The sequence below is a fragment of the Alosa sapidissima genome, chromosome 20, assembly GCF_018492685.1.
Source record: "Alosa sapidissima isolate fAloSap1 chromosome 20, fAloSap1.pri, whole genome shotgun sequence".
In the NCBI taxonomy this organism is placed as follows: Eukaryota; Metazoa; Chordata; class Actinopteri; order Clupeiformes; family Clupeidae; genus Alosa; species Alosa sapidissima.
The window spans coordinates 1,774,596-1,796,159 of record NC_055976.1 but is presented as its reverse complement, the minus strand read 5'-3'; the positions used below and the strand labels follow the sequence as shown (position 1 = coordinate 1,796,159).

The 21,564-nt window shown below is 39.5% G+C and overlaps 1 protein-coding gene across 8 annotated transcripts in view; it reads right to left on the bottom strand.

Annotated features, from left to right (window-relative positions):
- The window catches only part of LOC121693845 (C-terminal-binding protein 2), an 80,444-nt gene that overhangs the window by 8,225 nt on the left and 50,655 nt on the right, over positions 1–21,564 (bottom strand). For all 8 annotated transcript variants that reach the window (XM_042073529.1, XM_042073534.1, XM_042073535.1 and 5 more), the window contains 6 exons: positions 20,967–21,111; positions 20,605–20,811; positions 12,907–13,121; positions 9,179–9,309; positions 4,435–4,562; positions 4,231–4,351 (listed from right to left, as the gene is read on the bottom strand). In XM_042073529.1, coding sequence (XP_041929463.1) covers positions 4,231–4,351; positions 4,435–4,562; positions 9,179–9,309; positions 12,907–13,121; positions 20,605–20,811; positions 20,967–21,111 — 947 coding nt within the window. The remainder of the gene's footprint in view (positions 1–4,230; positions 4,352–4,434; positions 4,563–9,178; positions 9,310–12,906; positions 13,122–20,604; positions 20,812–20,966; positions 21,112–21,564) is intronic.

Genomic DNA, 21,564 nt, shown 5'->3' with positions numbered 1-21,564 from the left:
TGTTACCAGAGAGGGTTCAAGCGGAGCGAGAGGCGCAAACGTTCGACAATTTCCGCGTTCGATTATTGCAAGGGGGAGGGGGGGAAATCCCCCTTTATGCAGACCAGAGTAAGCCCTTGCTGCACTAATGTCAATGGAGACTTGTGGAATTTTACCAATAAATTGGTCATTTTGTCTTTCTGGATTTGTTGAGGGTTTTTTGTAAAATTGTGTCATAATCTGTAAGTGTTTGGGATCATTTCAAGCCTAATAGTGTAATTTTTTAGTGTTCGGATTTGTAATAAAATAACTTAATATTAGACCATGCTGCTGCCAGTTACTGTCCGGTTGTTAGCATGCTAGCTAGCCTCTTAGCTAAAGGTAACATTTTAAACGGAGAAGTGTAATTTCTTTGAAATGACAACTAGCTGAATAACACTACTGACATTAGTTAAAGTGGATAGTCTATACTCAAGCGAATTTGCAACAGTATATTAAGTTTAAGCGAAGTCCTTCAACTACTAGTCACTTGTTAGCGCATAGCTGTATTGCCATAGCTACTACCATCCACTTGTATAGCATTTTAAGCTAGCGTTAGCTAGCTAGCTAGCTAGCTCGGTTCACATGACTAATTAAATTATTCATATCATTTCCTTAAGAATGATTCATTGGTATCATACATGATTATGGACAATAATACTGTGAACACAATTATGTTTATCTGTTGTTATTGCTTAATAAGAGAGAAAGTTTATTTAGTGATGTAGGGTGACACTCCCACTTATGCAGACCGGAACTGTCCGTTTTGCTCCCATAGTAACGAATTACGTTGCTCTATCTTGCTAGTAATCAAAGATCTTTGCTGTTACTCTCTGCTAAATGGTGCTGCGTACCCATGTTGAACACGCGTTCTCGCACACTTTCCTGCAAACTTGTCCGACTTAGCAACAGTAACTATGGGACTGACAATGGGAGGAGGGGCTTGGGATCGGTCAATTACCTTCCACTGTGATCAGTGCAACTGGCTACACCAGATGTGATAGCAGCGCGTAGACCAGTCTTCTAAACTATTTTTGCACGTTGAACGGAACGCTTCAGTTACGCGCCCGGTGTAGCCTCCCTGTGAATCACTTGTTTGTTTGAAGTGCCTGTGTAGGCTATACTACTGTGAGAGGGGAATCGACGTAAGCTACTTTGATTTCAATGCAATCGGTGTTCTATCTTAATAGTTTAATAGTTTAGCCTAAAGCGAATGTATCTTCCAACTGAGCCGAGGTGCATTCAGATTTGGCAAGCGGGGTTTGGTAATCACCTTGTTGCTTTGCATTTTCAGTTCAGTTTAAATCGAACATCGTAGAATTCACACAACACCTTTCAAATGTAAAACTTAAAAGAAAAAAGTCCACCGGGACCGTTAGTTTCTATCTGTCAAATTTAATCCCACTTCATGCGCAACATAACACTAGTCTTGCTTAATAGTGCTTTATCCTTTACAAGAGCTCTTCCTTCGATACCCATTGAAAAGTCAAACTGCATGGAACGGACAGGGATTTTAATAAAAAAAACAAAACAAATAAGATATCATGCTGATAGCTTTTGCTTTTCTCAAACAATATAGCCAGGGTATTTTAGCAATCCAGTTGCAGTAGGCCTAAATTCCATCCACAATTGATGAACTGCCCTATTTGTGATTGTTTGTAGAGCTTTTAGAAGTTTTATACCGATGCCACAGATTGTGTGGCTGGTGCTACAAATCTTGTAACCTCTGTAGCACCACTGCTACGTGCAAAAAAAGTTAACATACAGCCCTGTAACCGAACACCAGGAGGTGTGTGTGTATGTATTGGTGTATTGTTCACTTGCAATTTCACATGAATTAATTTACTATTTAAAAGGTGCTATATGTAAGATTTTTTTTGTAATAAATCATAAAATGACCATAATATGCCATCAGATTAAGAAAACATTTAATTTTCAAATACTGACCTCACTGACACAAATGGTACAGCCTGGATATTCACAGCTTAAACTTTCACTTTTTATGGTCCACAAATAGTGTTTATATTTTCAGTTTGTGTTTTGGCTTTCTACACCACCGTCCGCAAAGTTTACCAATCACACAGCTATTAGTATTGCGACCTTCGGGTTGCCAAAAAAATCAAGATGATTAGAGTTCAGTAGATGGTGTTAGACATATTTGGAGATTAACGTAATTTCTTTGGATTTTGCAAAAGCTAGCAAGAAATAGACATAAAAAAGCTGTTCTTGTAACCCCAAAACATGCCTGAAGATGATCGATATTCTATATCTGCTTTGGTCTCAAATGGTCTCAAATCCTCTGCTTTGTATTCTCTAAATTAATATTTATTCTAAAAAATATTAATATCCTCAGATTTCCCCCTGAATAAATTTGCTTCCCTTCAAAGTTGGTGTTTTCCTAACTGTTTTTATTGTAAAACTATTGATAAATTGATTTAAGATCAATTGAAAGATGATTTTCTATACCTCTTTTTACTCAACTTTATAATTTGCAGTAACACCAGAATGTGAACTTGCAGGCATTATTATTACTATTATTATTATTATTATTATGAGTAGTGGTAGGCTATTATCATCACTAGGGTATTGCTATATAATTATATGAGGTTACATGCTTTATTGTTGTTGTCGTCATAATCATCATCGTCATCATCAGTAGGCCTATTATCATTACTAGGCTATTGCTATAATTGGGAATAGGCACCAGACATGATGTGAATTGCTTTATTATGCTTTATTATTGTTATCATTACTAGGCCTAACAGTAGGCATATCAGCATTTTTTAGAGAAGCTTGCAGGTGGGCTATGTTAATGTGATACCTAAGTTTGCTTTGATCCTCAATTCCTGGCGCAATGTCTGATAAACATAGCCTCAAATCATCCTCGATTTGTGCACGATTGCAGTATTTCGTTTTGAGTGCATTCATTTTTGAGAATCCTGCCTCACACAAATATGTCGACGCGAAAGGGAGGAGAATCTTTAAGGCGACGTCAGCGTTGAGGGCAGGGTTCCCACTCAAGTCAGATGTAAAATTCCATGACTTTCCCTGACAAAACACCTGAATTTCCATGACTTACTACATAATGAATAGTACAAAATACCGACCAATGATTTCAGAGCAACCGTATAGCAGTCAAGAATCTTTTCGTTTTTTAGATTGGGAGATGAATAAATACGCATTGAATAGTGCACAGTTGGGCTACTCAACCATGCCGTAAAGCTAATAACCAGATATACACCAATTCTGCGTGGAAATACAGTATTAATGTATTTTGGCAAGTACATTTTAAACTGCTACAATAAAATTCCCTGATATTCCATGACATTGCTCCAAAAATGATACAATTCTCTGACTTTTCATGTCTGGAATAAGCTATAAAATTCCTTGATATTCCAGAAATTCCATGACCTGTGGGAACCCTGTGAGGGTATTCCTGCATCAATGCTGCTCAGAATGACGAAAGAGGGCAGGAGGTAAAGCGTTCCTTCAGCCTTCTGTCACTCTTTGGTTCAATAAGCTGTTCCTGCATACCAATTGACAGCTCGTTTGCTGTGCACACAAATGGGTCTCAAACTCACGCAAGAGAGCGACAATCCTCTTTGAAGTCCGGCCATGCCAGAGATCAAGTTTCTGTGTGAAGGAGTCCACTCTGTCTGCGAGGAGCAAAATATGAGTTTCGCAGCCTTGCAAATACAGGTTGAGGCAATTCAAGCGGTCAAATATATTGACCAAATATGCCACAGTGTCATCCAGATGCTTCGCCAGATTTGATTTCATTTCTGTTTTATTTTTCCCCTCCCATCCTGTAGCCTACTCCCGCCCCCCCGGGAGAGTGTCCGCGCTCCACCGGTTGAGAACCACAGTACAGACAAAAAGTGACCAGTGACAATGAGTGAGAGACTGTGCATAACATTATACCCCCTATCAGGAGGCCAGAGCAGCAGAAGGATGCATTTTTAAATCAAGTCTTATTTTCTTCAATTGTATGTCTAATTTATAATACAAACAAGCAAAATATGCAGCATTGCTAATCTTGTTAAATAAGCAAAATATGTAGCATTAGTAATCTTGCATTGAATTTCACATGGAATTATGACAAAATGAAGGGGTTGTTTAATCAAGACTCACTCTACATCTCTGGTGAAGATCCTGACTTCAAAAGGGTAAAACACATAACATTTCGGTCAGGTCATTATCAAAATAGCTCACCTGTAGGCTGCAGCTCCATTTACTTCTGGATGCACAGTGGAGGCCTCCATGCCTGTCCATTGGGAGGCAGTCATCAGATACTCCTTGTTCACACAGTTTTTCAAGCTGTCTGGGATGCGCCCTACACATACAGGGTAGATAAATCTATTCAATGTCAAACAATATAGGAAACAATTCCAACAAAAAAACACTTGGAAAACAAACCTGTGATGGCACGCCTCATCTCTCGGGCTGCTTCTTCTCTCGCCTCAATGGAGGCCTGTTCACTGTACCAGGATGTATGGGGAGTGCAGATCAGATTGGGTGCATCCTTCAGTGGACCCTGTGAAAAACTACAAGGAGGAGAAGATGAAGATGACCATCAAATGTGAGTGGGGTTTATTATAGACCCTTTTCTTATTCATTTAAATAATGTATATATAATAAATATATAAATAAGATGATCTTTGCAACATCTGCATGGTTATGAGATAATTTACACATTGCTTGTTTGGTGGTGCGCAAAACATTTTGTTACCAAAAAAGTAGGGCTGTCAACGTTAACGTGTTATTGGGATGCGATTAAGGACCAAGCATAACGCATTATTTTTTCTTTTAATCGCATGCCGTCAAAGATTTTTCATTTTACATCTTCACTTCTTATCAACGATCCTCATTGACTGCTAATATTTTGATCCTTTGATATTTCTTGTCCACAAACTGCCACAGACACTTCTGCCTTGTCCTCCTCCTGTAGTCATGGAAATAATAAACACACTGCAAAAAATGAAATCTAACCAAGTGTTATTAACCCTTACGTGCCTGACCGTTCTAATTTTGTTAAAATTTTAACAATGACCAATCATCTAATATTTCAGCTGTCCAATAATGACGGATTTTTCTTCTTCCCCGTAATGCTGACAACATAAGCTACAATTTGATATGATTGGTTATAAGGGGTATGTATATGGTGCGAAATGTTTTAGATACTTGAAGATGAGTCATGAAAAAATATTTTCACTTCAGTCGGTTTATTTGATGTGGACAGCCAGATGCCACCTGCACTTAGTTGGAGTTTACCTCGACTGGAAACCACACAGCTGGATAAACTGAGGTAATATTGTTTTTACATCGGTTCTAGTTATGGTTTATCTTAATTTGAAGTCCTAAAATCATGTTATTTGAGAGTAATATGCTTTCTCATCAGCGTCAACATTATGGCATAGCGGGGGCTAAGTGCATCGTCATGTAACTTTAGCTAGCTGCATTACTCTGCTTGCAGTATTCTCGTTTGCTTTTGATATCAGTTATTTTCATTTGACAATTTCATTTAAAAACCTGTTAGTATATAACCTGTAAGTTTGTTTTCTAGTACCAATTTGCTTGTTAGGTAAGCATTATATTGGCAAGTCAGTATAGCATATCAAAGCTGAATAAATCAATGGGCGCCGCGTTTCTAAGTTGCGTTCTCTTACATGAAATAAGTTGAGCGATATTTTTACTCCTCTCAATATGTAGTTGTAGAAAACAAGATGTGAAATCACGGATTCTGTCAGAAATGTAGTGCTAATTAACTTATTGCCTCTCCTCGGGTTGTTACCTCGCTAGGCAGTTTGTAGTTAACTGTTTTACCTTGCTAACTTCTAAATGACAAACATCAGACGTGCTTGTCTCAACATTTTCTAAGATGGCATGACTTGATATTCTACTCTTCTCAATATGTAGTTATAGAAAACATGATGTGAAATCACATATGTCAGAAATGTCATTATTGCATTTCAGCAGTTAGTTACTAGGTGAAATGTAATCTGTCTTTATCTTAATGATGACTTTTCATACTTCTAAATATTTTTGAGTTACTCAGAATGCTTCAATAGTTTAGGCTACCTCTTCTTGTGTATGTATATGCACACACGCATGCATCTGTAGTTTTGTGATTTATTTTTTTTTAATTAATAAAGGTATTACATTTGTATGATTTTACTGTTGTTTCAGATGGAGGATGACAAGACCTACACAGACCTCCTTGCAGGCCTGAAGAGGTAGCTGACTGCTGATGAGCTTGCGCTCACAATGTTGAAGACCATGTGAGGATGGAGGAAGAAGGTATAGATTTAGGTGGCGTGCGTAGGGTGGTGTAGACTGCCACCAAAACACTGTGAAATAGACTTGTTATGTTGTTCTTTTTATATGTTGTTGTCCCAGGCATATGTGGTTTTACCAACCGGAACGGGTGGGAGGTTGTGCTTAGTAGGCCGTCGTATGCAAACACACAGTGCAGGGGCAGGATAAATTTCGATACATTTTCTGTGCTGTGCGCATTCCATACAGTCTATGGTGTATTCACATTCTGAATGTCAACATATTTTACCAAACCGATGCAGTCATGCTGCCCTAGAAGCCCGTCCCCTACCAGTTTAGGTGTGTGGTGTTTTAGGTGTTGAGGCGGGAGCTAATGTCGTGATGGCTGAAGATAGTGTGTCGAGCGAGGTAGGTTACACTTGGGTGAAGAGGAATTGGTGACTAAAAGGAAAAGCATGTCTGTTCTATGGAAATATTTTGGTTTTATTAAGGATGACGTGTTACAAACACAGCGCCAAATGAGTCCTTCTCCACTGTGTTAAATTTCTTTCGTTATCGGATCAGAAGATATCCGTCTTTCACTGTAAGGCTTGTATTTCATGATTTGCATTCAGCGAAAGCCCCAGACAGCAGCAGAGAGGTAATCAGGATTCGTTATTTGTAAAAGTTGTTTAGCCTACTTCGTTGGACTGTGCGATCGCAACCCCTTACTTTCACTTTCCGCTGCACTCGGCATGCTGGTAGCCTAATAACGTGGGATGCGCAGCGTATGAGGATGGAGAAAAACATGAGGTGGAGTAAAACATTAAATATCGCAAGTTATATCGTTATCGCAGTACTCAATAATGTTATCGCATATCACATGTTTTCCTAATATCGTGCAGCCCTAATTTCAAGTTTGGCAATGCAGAATCTGGTGTTGAACCTAGGTTTGGTAGCTACAGCCAGAAAGACTTTGGCGAAAATCAACCACAACAGCTGGCATGCATTTCCGTCGAAATTCAGCCTTTTCTTCAGCTGCTCCAACTACTATTCTGTTGACTACCCTTCACCATGCCTTAGTTATGCAGCTATAGCATAGTGCCGCCATCAGCCTAGCGACCCACTACTTGCCATATGACAACTCCTAATCCCCCTGGACAATACCATTTCCTACACTGGACTATTTGAACTTTGACACTGAATAGGATTCATGTATTATCATACTGGATATGTAAACCAACCCACCTCTTGTAACATACACCTCAGATGGCTTTAAACACCATGTTTTATTCTCTACATCTAACTAACTTATGCATTTGTCATGTATAAAGACCTTGCTGTTCTGTAACTGACCCTAGGCCAGGAGTAGACAAACTGGATCCGGCCCGCCAAGCTCTTTCATCCGGTCCGCTGAGCATTTTATTTTTTTCCTGCGATAGAGACGACGTTTGTTAGCTTTACTGCAAACTGCTTTTCACTCTCCTCAGAGAAAGTTTACAATGTCAAAACATCATGTTTAATAGAGATGATAGGCCTTCTATTAGTTATCTCCTTTGCAGCAGATTTAACTTGAATGTTATGCTACTCCATTTAATTGGGAACGCGTCTGCACTCACGAGAGGGAGAGAGAGCGGCAGGTTCTAGCTGGCTTGTCATTGTTGATAATTGATATCTCCTTCTTATAAAAAAAGTTCTGATCGTAAAGATCATTGAGTAATAAACGTGAATTATTCTTAAAGCGACAGTGCACAATTTATACATTTGTTAAACAGCATCAAATTAGCAGTATTTTTTAAGCAATTAATATTTTAAAACAAATACTTTTGATACTAAATGATAGGCTATAAAAAATGTATTTTTGTGTGTGATGTGTTGTTGGAGTGGGGGTGGGTGGGCGGGGGATGTTGTGCGGCCCGCAGGCCAATTTTCAAAACCCAATATTGCCCTTGAGCCAAAAAGTTTGCCCACCCCTGCCCTAGGCAGATGGGTCAGGCCCTTGAGTCGTGGATCTGCTCGAGGTTTCTTCCTATATGTATCTCCAATTCTAGGGAGTTTTTCCTTGCCTGTTACTCATGGGCCTTCTTCTGTTTTCTCTGATTGTCTAACATTCTGTAAAGCAACATGAGACATGTAATGTTTTGGCGCTCTATAAGTGAAATAAGTTAGCTTACTAGCCAACGATTAGCTAACTATGCTAACCTTAGCTATAGCCTAAGCTTTGTCTCCTGCAACTGACAGGCCACAATGCTGGCTTACATTAGAACAAACAACTGTGCTTGTCTAGCTTATTTAGCCTATATTGAGTTGACTATGTGGCTTAATCCACTGACGTGGAATTTTAAATGTAATTTAGGATAATTAGAGAGCATACAATATTGAAAGTCATTATTCCGTGTATGGGTGTTGCATTAATCCCATATACATTGTTTGGCCATCCTTTTAAACTCGCTATGAAATCCCATAAAACCAGACAAAAATCACAGCATCCAATGCAAAGAAATGTCCAATCACAAGAGGGGCACAAGTGTGTCCCTTGGTACCCCTTCCCCCCGCGCGAGCAAAGCTGTACAGCAAGCAGAACTCATCTTCGAGAACATATGGCCCCAAGTGGTTGTTTTGTGCACTCGCAGCTGTTTTTTCCTCGCTCGGTGCAGCTGTTTTTTCCTCGCTCGGTGCAGCTTTTTTTCCCCCCTCGCTCAGTGCAGCTGTTTTTTCCTCGCTCAGTGCAGCTGTTTTTTCCTCGCTCTTAGCTGTATTTTCCTCGCTCGCAGCTCTGTCTGTGCGTGTGAATTAATATTATTTGCTCATGAAGATGTTTCACTGAGCTCGAGTAATGGCACTATTATAACACCATAAGCATCCTTCTCTCAACAACCAACTCCTGGGGCTATATATAATTTCTCACCTGAAGGGCTCCGTCTCATGGACATCTAGGGCTGCTCCACGTATCCTCCCCTCCTTTAGGGCTTGTGCCAAGGCCTTCTCATCCACTAATCCCCCCCTTGCCGTGTTCACCAGGAATGCACCCTGACGCATCTAAAACATGGATAACAGATGTAACATTAAGCATGCAGTTAATTCAATGCTATTTTAATTCAATAATCAAGATATACATCCCCAACCGCCCACTGTGGTCTTCTGATGAGCAAAAACGCTAGGTCAAATTCAAGACTCTTTTCCCCAGTGGTTCCATGTTGGTGAAATGAGTTGCCCAGTGCCGTTCCTGTGATAGTTTTCAGTCTTTCAAGAGGGGTCTAAGGGCATATAAGCATTTTTATGCTTTATGGTTTTATATCATAGTATTTGTTTATTTTCATCAGGCTATTGATTGAATTGAAATCGCTGTTTATTATTGCTATTCTCCTTAACCCTTTAGGTCACCAGGATTAAAAAAAAAAAAACATTGGATTTTGACATTAACTTTTCAAGAGGCCATGGCTTGAAAGTGGTCAGATACAAAGTCCTACTGTGCATGTAAAAATCAGTATGATCAAAAATTTCTGAAGGGGGTAAATTTACTCATCTAATTTGCATATTATAACATCACTGGATGGCAACCACTTCGACTTGTGCCCCTTTCAGTAAGCAAATGTTGAGCATATTTGAGCACATTTTTGTCATTTCATCCATATGACAAATTCAAAGGAAAACAGTCAAATGTAAACCAACACTAGTAAACTATTACTATAACCACAAAGCATACTAAAGCCTACCATAAAGTATGCTAATAAATCTGTTCCCATCTCAGGTGACTTTGTAGTTCTTCAGAGCCCTATTTTTACTATCCCTGCTGTCTTTACCACGTCCACTGCACCAACATTGTATGCTTAGTGGACACTGTCGTGCAAATGCAAAGACGCACCTCCATTCAGATGCACCGTGACTAATAGATGATCGATGTCATCTCCAAAAGTCAGATATTCTCCTTCAGAATTAGAATAGGGGAATAACAGATCCATGTCTTCATCACAAGTGAACGTTTTATTCACCATTTGGTGTATTTCTGCTTTCTGCAAAAACGATGGCCAGAATCACTTCCGTGTCAATACAAACGAATGCACGTATTCTCCGGTTTTCTCACGTTTGATTGTACTACTTCCTCTGCACTTTGAGAAGTGAAATCAGGCTTGAATCAAAGCTCTGGATGTCTGCCATCTAGTGGTAAAGAGTACAAATTAGATTTTACACTGTACTCGAGTCTATCGTCTGTTTTATTCAGTAATGACGCATGTCGCAATATTGCGACTTGGGCAGTTAGAGGGTTAATGGTTTTTGGCAACATTTTTAAATTGTTTACTGTTAAAATGTAACTATTGTATTGTTGTTATTTGTATGTCGCTTTGGACAAAAGTGCCAAATTTCATAAGCATAACCATACATCTTGTGGTTAGTGGTTGACGTATGCTGGGTCAACGCTTGGATCTTGTCTAGACTGAACTCTTCAAAGGGGGAAGAAGAAGCGGTACACCCAGAAAGATTTTGTCCTGGAGCTGGGTAAGAAGTTGATCAATGACTTCACCAGCAGGAAGCGAACTAACATTCGGGAAAGTGGCGCTACTGTGGACATTGATCCAAAGAGACACAAGACGGTGCACGATTCCAGGAGACAGGCAGTTGTTTATAGGAGAGCTGGGCAGGGTGGTAGAAAGACCTTAACCCAGCAGGAGGATCAGTATCCTTTGTGCAAGGAGGAACAGTAAGAGTCCTGCCCGAGCCCTACAAAATAACCTCCAGCTGGCCGCTGGTGTGAATGTGAATGTGTGAAAGACCACCAGTACTCGAGTTGAGGGGGGATGGCATCCCCCTTTAAAATAAAGATGGTCTAAATCATCCCCCTTTTAAAACAGCCATCCCCCCTTTCTCATCCACTGTTATTTTATCAATGACTGGAAATATTACCACCATTTCAACTACTATTTTTTGCGAATATTGAATAGGCTAAAATACTGTGGACGAGGGGAACGTGCACATATAATAATGATAGATTTTGACATCAAAATTTCAAAAGGCCATGGCTTGAAAGTGGTCAGAGATAGTCATACTGTAAATGTGAAAATCATTGAGTATGATCAAAAGTTTCATGAAGGGGGTACATTTACTAACTCAATTTGCATATTTTATATTTATAAAATACACCACCTCAATTTAGCAGTGGAGGCAGGCCAGTCCGCAGTTTCATTAAAATTCCCTTATTTTTTTGCATGACTAGCCCTTCTATGTTTTATGTGTAAGGTGATAAGGGCTAATTATTTTAGGGTTGTAACAACAGGATGGTATATTAGACAGGATAGCCTACATGAATGAGAAAGATGTCATTTCACTGAATTCTTAAGGGCTACGTCACTTTGTTGATGTTCAAACAAAACAGAGCTAGCTCGCTACTCCCTCCCCCTCTCTCCCGTGCAATGAAAACTCCTAAACGCGCATCTCGTCGGTTATTGGTTGAAACACTTTATTTTGCTTTTGAGTGGATTGCCAACCCTTGTTGATAGCAATTGTTTTTGTGTACAGATCTCGGAGCCTAGGCTGCCTACAGAGACGCGTTTTTTTGACGGCCTGCTTATGAGGCAGACAGCTACCGGATCGTTAGGAAAGATTAGATGAATGTCATCATTTATGTTTGGGCCTTTTTTGGTCCTGAAATCGCTGATACAACTTTCAGACATAACAATAAATAATAACAAATGAATCACCATTACGCAGGGCATTTTCAACAAAGCCTAAATTAGCCTACTTTTTAGCCTTAAAGACATATAGACTATCAAATCCAAATCAGAGCCTCCAGACTCAAACAAACATAAACATTAAGCAAAAACATAAACATAACAAACATAAAGGTAGGCTATTCAAACAAAAATTATACAAAGTTGCCATTGCAAGTAAGCAATTTCCATGCTAACAGCAACATGCCTGCACTGTTGCAAACAGAAGGCACTATGGGAGAGAGAGTGGTCTCTTAAGACATGACTTTGGAGTAAACGCACCGTCTAAAGTCAGACAACGATGTTTTCAATCAGAGTGGTAGACAGGAATTAGAAACGGTTCAAAGAATGAAAACCGGAAACAAACACAATTTTTGGATGAACATAACCGAAAACGGAAATAAAAACAATTTCACTTGTTCTGGACATTTTCTCTGCCTGAAGTTAGGCTATCAGGAATTTCTGAAGATCTAATATTTCATAGGCTATTTGCCTACTTTCAAACCTCATCTTACGCCTCAATACAGCTTTGTGATTTGATTTAAGCTTTAAGGCTGTTGGGCAAAAAAAAAAAGCCTACTGTATAGTATCAACAAGAAAATCAATTTATAAATGCAATGTCATTTTTAAAGAAAGATTATTTTTATATAACGTTCTAACCGGTTACCATTTAGAGGATAGGCCTTGGAACACTTGAACAGGAACTTATGTGAGCTAACAAGCTAACGTTAGAAAGTTGACTGACAGATACATCAGACACTATCAATGGTTACAACAATGGTATAATCTGATATTAAATTGTTTATTTCTCGCTAGATTGTGAATAACCTACATGAAAATAATTGCTGACATTGCTGAAAGACCACTATCTTAAAAGGAAAAAAAATATTCACTGTCGGTTGCTGTGTCTTGGCATGAATACAAAACTTACTTGTTTAATAGTGAAGTCATTGATGAGGTGGTGGTTGTGCTCATTCAAGCTGCAGTGCAGAGACACACAGTCTGAGTGGATGAGAAGATCCTGTAGGGTGGCCATACGTTGAAGGCCCAGGGATCGTTCAACACCATCAGGGAGGTATGGGTCATAAAAGATTACCCCAAAACCAAAGGCCTTTGCCCGCAAAGCCACTGCTTGACCCACACGGCCTAGGAAAACAACAATAACAACAAAAAATAGTTAGTTATACACAGGACACAGTTTACTTTCTTGTGTTATTATTTGGGGTAGCTACCCATCAACAACAAAGCCTAACTAACATAATACAACAACATGATGAAGATATACACACTATACATACACATAACACACATTTATCTCAAGATTGCAACAACATGCGTCACAGCATGCGACACCAACAATCCATAAAAGGCACGCCATCATAGCCAGTTAACAACATAGCTTAATTAATATAAAACAACAGGATACAATCATAAACAACTGGCTGGTGGCTGCCGCAACAAGCGTGTAACATGTCTGCCCACCTCCAAGACATTTTAGGTAACAAAATGGTAGTGTTGCGTACCCAAACCTATTTCCAGCATGGCACCAATTCTGACGCAAATGGCAGTAATCAGACCAAATGAAAAGCCGGGCTTTGGTGCCACTTAATCGCTGTTTATTTAAACATCTGCCCTCTGTTATTCCAATGTTGCATGTAATAAAAGGATCACTGCAAGTCACCATCTTACCACACCAGAGCCGACAGTTGTCCATAGCTAATACAAATGCCTGAAGATGCCAAGGCTAGGGCTGTGGCCTAATCAAATTAATCATGATTATGACTTGCAACGATTGTGAAAACAACAATCAAAATACAATGATTATTTTGCCATATTCAGTTTCATAACAATGCTCTCCTTTTGTCTTGAGCGGTCATGTGCATTATCTTTTTGCATGTGTTTTTGCACATGCTTTTCTATTGGATTATATTCAAAATTCTATTTAAATATGTACAGAGTTTTGAAATTGGTTGAGTTCCAAAATCACTTGAGTAATCATGTTTAATAATTGTGACCTCAATATTGAACAAAATAATCGTGATGATTTTTGCCATCATCGAGAAGCCTTAGCCAGGGCTCAGAGGTGGAAAAAGTACGAAAATATTGTACTCAAGTAAAAGTACCAATACTTTGATGAAATATTACTCAAGTACAAGTTAAAATACCGATCTGAAAATGTACTCAAGTAAAAGTAAAAAGTAGTTCATTTAAAATGTACTTTAAGTAAAAGTTACTTAGTTACTTTAGCTATTTTTTTTTTTTTTTTTTTTTTTGGGGGGGGGGGGGGGGGTACCAGAAAAAACAGTTTTACCAGAGACTTTCTAATGAGGAGATAAAGCTATCAAACAATACTCCATAGTAATGCATGGGGTTAGTTTGTAACGTGTCTACACCTATAACAACCCTTCCGCGGCAAAACGTTGACATATGAATACATTGAGCCAATCATGTGGTGTGTTGTGAATACATTGAGCCAATCATGTCGTGTGCTGTGAAGACCTCATGCCAATCATGTTGTGATCTCGGCGCTGGAGCAAGATTGGTGTCGTTAAGCCTTACGCACACGCATTTCTGCCGAAATAGATGCCCGATAAGTGCCCAAAAAGCGTTGCAATATGGCCGCCGAGTGGAGGTACTTGCCTAAAAAGACTTTGGTCCTAGCTCGAGTTGCTGCAGCCAGCAGCTAAGGCAGCCATGTTCATGCTCCCAGTGTGTAGCGCTGTAGCTGCAGCAACTCAAGCTAGGTAAAACCGATTGTTTCAGTTTTGTTCATACCGACAGTACTCGGTGACGTTGAGATATGTGAAAAATCACCGGAGTTCTCCTTTAAGTTTGAGCAGTAGTTGATTTTCAAAGTTAGTTGCACTCATCCTTGGTCGCTTTGCAGTGAACAGTAATCCAGCACAACTGAAAAGCTCCTCACAGGCAGCTGAGGCAGGCAGGCCAATGTTGAGTTGCAGAGAGTTTTTTTTATATTTGGAAACGAGCAGAAGGTTCAGCAGATTAAAGGGCGTCAGACTGGGGGGGAAAGTGGGAAGTATAGGGCCCCAAAGGGGGCACAACAATTTTCAGTAGGCATGTTCAATACTTTCCAAAGAAAGGTTAGCACAAACGTCAAAACACGAAATCCCATGGTGTTTGCTTGAATATCTCCGCAATAATTTGTGCTCAGACAACCCACTGAAATAGCGGAAAATACACTTTCATAGGTTAGGCTACACATGTAATCCGAATTACAAGCTCCATCTCCATCACTTTCAGAAAGACTGCATGGCGCCAGCTTCATTCAGTCCTGTTGTAGGCTACATGCTGATCATTATCACTAGGCTAGTGGTTTAGGGCGCAATTTTTTTTCTCTCCCTTTCTGTTTTCGTTAGTTTTAACTTTTTTTTTTTACTCAAGTAACGGATGGGATTTTTGATGTAGCGAAGTACAATACTTCACTCAAAATGTAATCAAGTAAAATTTTAAATACCGATTTTATAAACTACTTCAAAAATACAAAATACACAGAAAAATTACTCAATACAGTAACGTGAGTAAATGTATTTCGTTACTTTCCACCTCTGCCAGGGCTTAATTTAAAACTAGGACACACTGTACTCAACGTGTGACCCCATGCCAAGTACATTAAAGGTGCATGATGTTGCATTTGTTTATGTTTATTTTTACATTTTAGTAGATGCTTTTGTCCAAAACAAAAATATTTAAAGTCTGACTGTTTTATTTTTAATTCAAAAACACAAAAATAGATTAAACTGTGTTTTTACTAATTGAAATGCTACACACATTTTACAACTATCATAGTCAGAGCAATATCCCTCCTTAAAGTCCTTTTGATGCTTCTTTTAATATACAAGTTATTGGGTGGATTGCTGTCTATGGATCGATGACGCTGTTGCTGATCTGGTTAATCTACAAATCGATAAACACCAGCTGGACTGTAAGTTAAAATCAGTCATTTGCCAAGGTTGCGTAAGTGGCGTTTTAAGGGTTAATGATGTCTTTTAACAACGTGTTCTGACACTACTATTTAGGTGTGATGTGGGACATTTTCTATTTTTGCAAGTAATGAAGCTTTTTTGTGCCTTCATAAAAGACTACTATTTTTATAGCATTGTATTGGTGTTTGGTATTGTCTGTATTTTGTATTAGTGATTCTGTATGCACTCAACTCAACTGTGTACTTAATTCAATGGGTTTGTCAATTGACCAGGGTCACATGACATTATTTGTATTTAAAACACACTGGTGGGTAATAATGCTCTTTGCCATGGTGAAGACTTTCATGAGACGAAACGCATAGGCGTATCCACTATAAAGATTTTTAATCTAACCTACCAACCTACCAGTCGATACTTTTTACCTGCGTATCGAATCGCGATTGAGTGCACATCTAATGGGCTCCAGACCTCCACTGTCAAAGTTTCACTTTCGCTGTTGTTGCGAGCTAATAGGCAACTATATGGGAAGTACTTTGAAGTTCCCTTTGAGTCGGATGAGCTCCAAAAATTAATGGGTTTTCCTTAGCCTGTGCTAAACCTTTCCACCTAGTTGAGCGGAAATTTGAGATGTTGACAGACCGCAGTAGCCTATGGCACAGTAAATGGAAGCTTTTGATAATGCATGCCACTAACATCTTAGTCTGGCTAACGTCAGACCTCATCTCATTGAGGAACATTTTCTCATATTTGAAACGTGGTTTACGAATGCCCAGAGCCGTTTATTGGGCGCTAAGAATGTCTATCAAACGCGTCTGTACGTAGCTCATAACGGCTTCGGTGTGTCGTCATCGTCTTGCTGCCCTCCCTCCGTTTTGTGATTGGTCCCCTAACTGAGGCGAAAATTTGCTCCATGGTATCCAGGCTGCCTAGCAGCGTGAATAAAATCCTGTGCGTAAGGCAGCATGGGAAAACCCAGGCTACTAACATCTATGAAAACAATAAACACTGCGTTCCAAATTATTATGCAAATTATATTTTTCTCCGATTTTCCTAAATAGCTGCTGCAAATGACAGTCAGTATAATTTTCAAGTCATCAACCATTAGAGAATAATTCAAATTTTATTGAACAAACCTCCCAATGATAACAGTATTTGTTTTCAAAAATAAAAAAAAACTCAAAATGCACTGTTCCAAATTATTATGCACAACAGCATCAAGACATTTTACAGGTTATAAAGAACAAAAAAATCGTCATTTGTTGAATTTGAAGCATTAGGTCATATAAATTAAATCAAAAGTTATTTCAATCAAAAACATCTTAATAGGCCAAGTTACATGTTAACATAGGACCCCTTCATTGACATTGTGGGCAGCCGTGGCCCACTGGTTAGCACTCTGGACTTGTAACCGGAGGGTTGCCGGTTCGAGCCCCGACCAGTGGGCCACAGCTGAAGTGCCCTTGAGCAAGGCACCTAACCACTCACTGCTCCCCGAGCGCCGCTGTGGTTGCAGGCAGCTCACTGCGCCGGTATTAGTGTGTCCTTCACCTCACTGTGTGCTGTGTTTCACTAATTCACGGATTGGGTTAAATGCAGAGACCAAATTTCCCTCACGGGATCAAAAGAGTATATATACTTATACTACTACATCATCTTCACAATTCTTGCATCCATTGAACTTGTGAGTTCTTGGAGTTTTTCCTGCTTTAAAGGGGAACTTGCCAACTATTTCAACGTAATAACCCTGTTTTGGATGGTTAAATGACCTGTTCCGGTGAAAATGGTGACTTTTCCCACTGCCCCTAGCGTCCCCAGGCGGAAAACCAACCTTGCAACATTGAGACTACCGTCCCGGAAAGAGAAGTGAGAAACAAGAAACTTGTTTTAAATCGTGTTTCTTACCTTGTAACATCCACATTGTCTGCCGAACTTACCGTTTTGCTAACCATTTTGCTAGCTTGTAAACAAATCCATGTGCTTTATCGTTACCTTTTTCCACAGTTTGAAATAGCATAATGCACAATTTCTCCAACAGAGGGAATCCTGCCAAGTTTCCCTTTAATGTCTTTGCAGGATGTCAGAATAGCCTCCCAGAGCTGTTGCTTGGATGTGAACTGCCTCCCACACTCCTAGATCTTTTGCTTGATGATGCTCCAAAGGTTCTCAATAAGGTAGAGGTCAGGGGAAGACAGGGGCCACACCATGAGTTTTTCTCCTTTTATGCCCATAGCAGCCAATGACCCAGAGGTATTCTTTGCAGCATGAAATGGTGCATTGTCATGCATAAAGATGATTTTGCTACGGAAGGCACGGTTCTTCTTTTTTTATTTATAACCTTTTATTTTTGTACCATGGAAGAAAGTGGTCAGTCAGAAACTGTACATACTTTGCCGAGGTCATTTTCACACAGTCACCCTAAAGGGGCCTACCAGTTCTCTCCCCATGATTCTGGCCCAAAACAAGACTGCGCCACCTCCTTGCTGACGTCTCAGCCTGGTTGGGACATGGTGGCCATTCACCAACCAACCATTACTCCATCCATCTGGACCATGTAGGGTTGCACGACACTCATCCGTAAACAAAACCGTTTGAAAATTAGTCTTCATGTATTCCTGAGCCCACTGCAACCATTTCTGCTTGTGAGCATTGTTTAGGGGTGGCCGAATAGTAGGTTTATGCACACTTGCAAACTTCTTGAGGATCCTACACCTTGAGGTTCGCGTGACTCCAGAAGCACCAGTGGCTTCAAATACCTGTTGGCTGCTTTGCTATGGCATTTTAGCAGATGCTCTCTTAATCCTATGAATTTATCTGGCAGAAACCCTTCTTAATATGCCTTTATCTGCACGAACCCGCCTGTGCTCTGAATCAGCGCCAAATTTCTTCACAGTATGATGATCACACATAAGTTTTCGGGAAATATCCAATGTTTTCATACCTTGTCCAAGGTAGTGGGCAATTACACGCATTTCAGCAGCAGAGAGATCCTTTTTCTTTCCTATATTGCTTGAAACTCACCTGGCAAACTTATTATCACAGATGTCTGAGATTGATTTCAATGACCCAAAGAGCCCTGAGACACAGTACCATCCATGAGTTTAATTGAAAAACAAAAAAATTATGTTTATGACCCTTAAATCCAATTTGCATAATAATTTTGAACACTGTGGAATAAAACTCTGATTAGCATTGTTGTTTATGGTTAAGCTGCAATGATGTGAGTACTAGCCAGCAGAGGGCAGTTATAGCCTACTATGTACCCAGGCAATATTGTGCGCCTGCCCTAATTCTAAAACAGTAGCCACGGCTACAAAACAACACTGCAGAAGAAAGTTGATGTTTTTACAATAAACTAGGCTACATTAACACAACATGTGGAGTGAAACTGGACGGGCCATAATAACCTCTGACTAGGTCTACTTATTGTTAAATTGCAATGTCAGCGACAGCCAGCGGGGTAGGATACGTCCGCAGAATCAAACTACAGTACATTGTGCATCTGCCTCAATTCTGATACTGTGCTGGCATTAATTTTGCCGTGGCGGGCCGCCATCCCAAAATCAACGTATAGGAAACACTGTTAACTAACAAATTTCCTGCAGGAAACACGGCAGACATTACCAGGATGTAACATGTTCTCACTTCTAAAAAGATCACTTGGAACACTCTTTCCAAGCATTTATATTATGTATATTGTGAAGAAATCTGTTCACTGGTCTACATACATGTTTCAACACATAGATAGTATAGGCACAGAGGCAAGATACATTTTCGATAGCTGACCCATTTATTAATGTCAGAAATCTGAATTCAAGTGAGTACCCGAATAAAAACTGAATCATTTACTGGAGCTTAATATAAACTATTCCATTCTGCCTCAGATCTGCCATTCATTCCTGTTCTATGAAGAAACTTGATTTGATAAATGAAGAAACTCGATTTTTTAACCCATTATTAGCCCATATTCCCTCATCCTATGTCAACATAAGCACTTAATTTTAAGTAATCTGAATATAGGTTATAGTACAAGCTCATGGCCATTTGTTGTAAGTGCATCCCTTAATTTACAACACTTGCCAATACATAATCATTTCTCTGAAAATGCATTCATTGCTGAACTATTACCTACTGAATTAAGCAAAATTGCAGACTGTTCAGAGTGCAGTAGGCAGTTGAATTTCGTGGAGGTCTGACCATGTCTCCATATAACATCCTAGAAATTCCACTGACACATGTACTCATGTCTATCAGATTAGAGTAACATGATCTGCTCCCCTCAACGTGATAACTGGTTTGGTTGCATAGATCACCATCTCAGTCAAAGAGCATACTGTATGTTAGCAGTCTAGTTTGTTTACACACTATTTGGCCTAACATAAACTTTGTGAAAATATTGCCCCATGAAGAGACCATTAATATTTGTGACAACTCCTTAGCAGAATTAGCTTACATTTTAGTGTGCAAAGGCACAATGGCATCACTGCATTCTCACTGTTTGGATGGTAAATGAATGAGATGCTATGATGCCCCCTAAAGGCTTTTCATTGTGGCGTGTTTTGCAATGTCTATTTTATAGCTACAACAAATTTTAAATGTGTGTTGCACATTGTAAAATCACATTTAGTATTTTGGGTCACCCTAATATGATTTATATAATATTACAAAATCCCAACTCCATTGCTCACCCAGACCAATGATGCCTAAAGTCTCCCCTCTGATACGAGCAGCTCCACCAGCCACCTCTCTTATCTGCTCTACACTGGCAGCGCGGGTGCCCTCTCGCAAAGCCTGGTGCATCCATGTCACGCGGCGGTACAAGTTCAGGATTAAACACATGGATGTGTCTGCTGTCTCTTCTACTGAAGAGGCCGGAACATTGCACACTGCAATACCTTGTGGATGAAAGGAAAGGAGAGTAAAAAACAAAACAAAACAAAAAAACAAGGGTTAATGCTGGTATTGGAGACAAAGAATGAAAAAAAAAAACAAAAACAAAAAAAAAAACTGACAACCATGATTTAACAGAGACAAAAATATTTTGTCTCACCCAACTCAGCTGCTGCTTTGATGTCCACGTTGTCAAAACCACTCCCAATTCTTACAATAACCCGAAGACCCTTGAATTTTTCAAGGTCGTCTCTTGAGAGTGTGATTGTATGGTAGAGCAAAGCACCAACTGCCTCATTCAGTACCTGTTGAGTTCATTAAGATAAAATCAGCAAGCATTATTCCCAGACCTCCTCACCAAAGACCATTACTCACAATTGTAACCTCAATATGTTACTGTCTCACATAACCTTGGACCCTTAATTTGTTTATGGTCATTCCATGCCAGCTCACCCAGAACTTATTATTCATTAGGGGTGTAACGGTACACTAGTCACAGCCAGGTATGTACCTCTGTTTTGAAGTCAAGTTAATTATAAACTTTCATAAACACGAACATGAAAATGAACATGAAACATGAAAAACCAAGCAATGTGTTCAAAAATATTTTTAATATCTACGATATCTACCGGTGCCGCTCCACAAAACGAAAAAATATCTTAATTTGCTGTCTATGTTATTGTCAGTGTTGGGGGTAACGCAACTACGCAAATCAAAAGTGTCTTAATTTGCCCTACTTCTTGACTGCAATGTAGTCA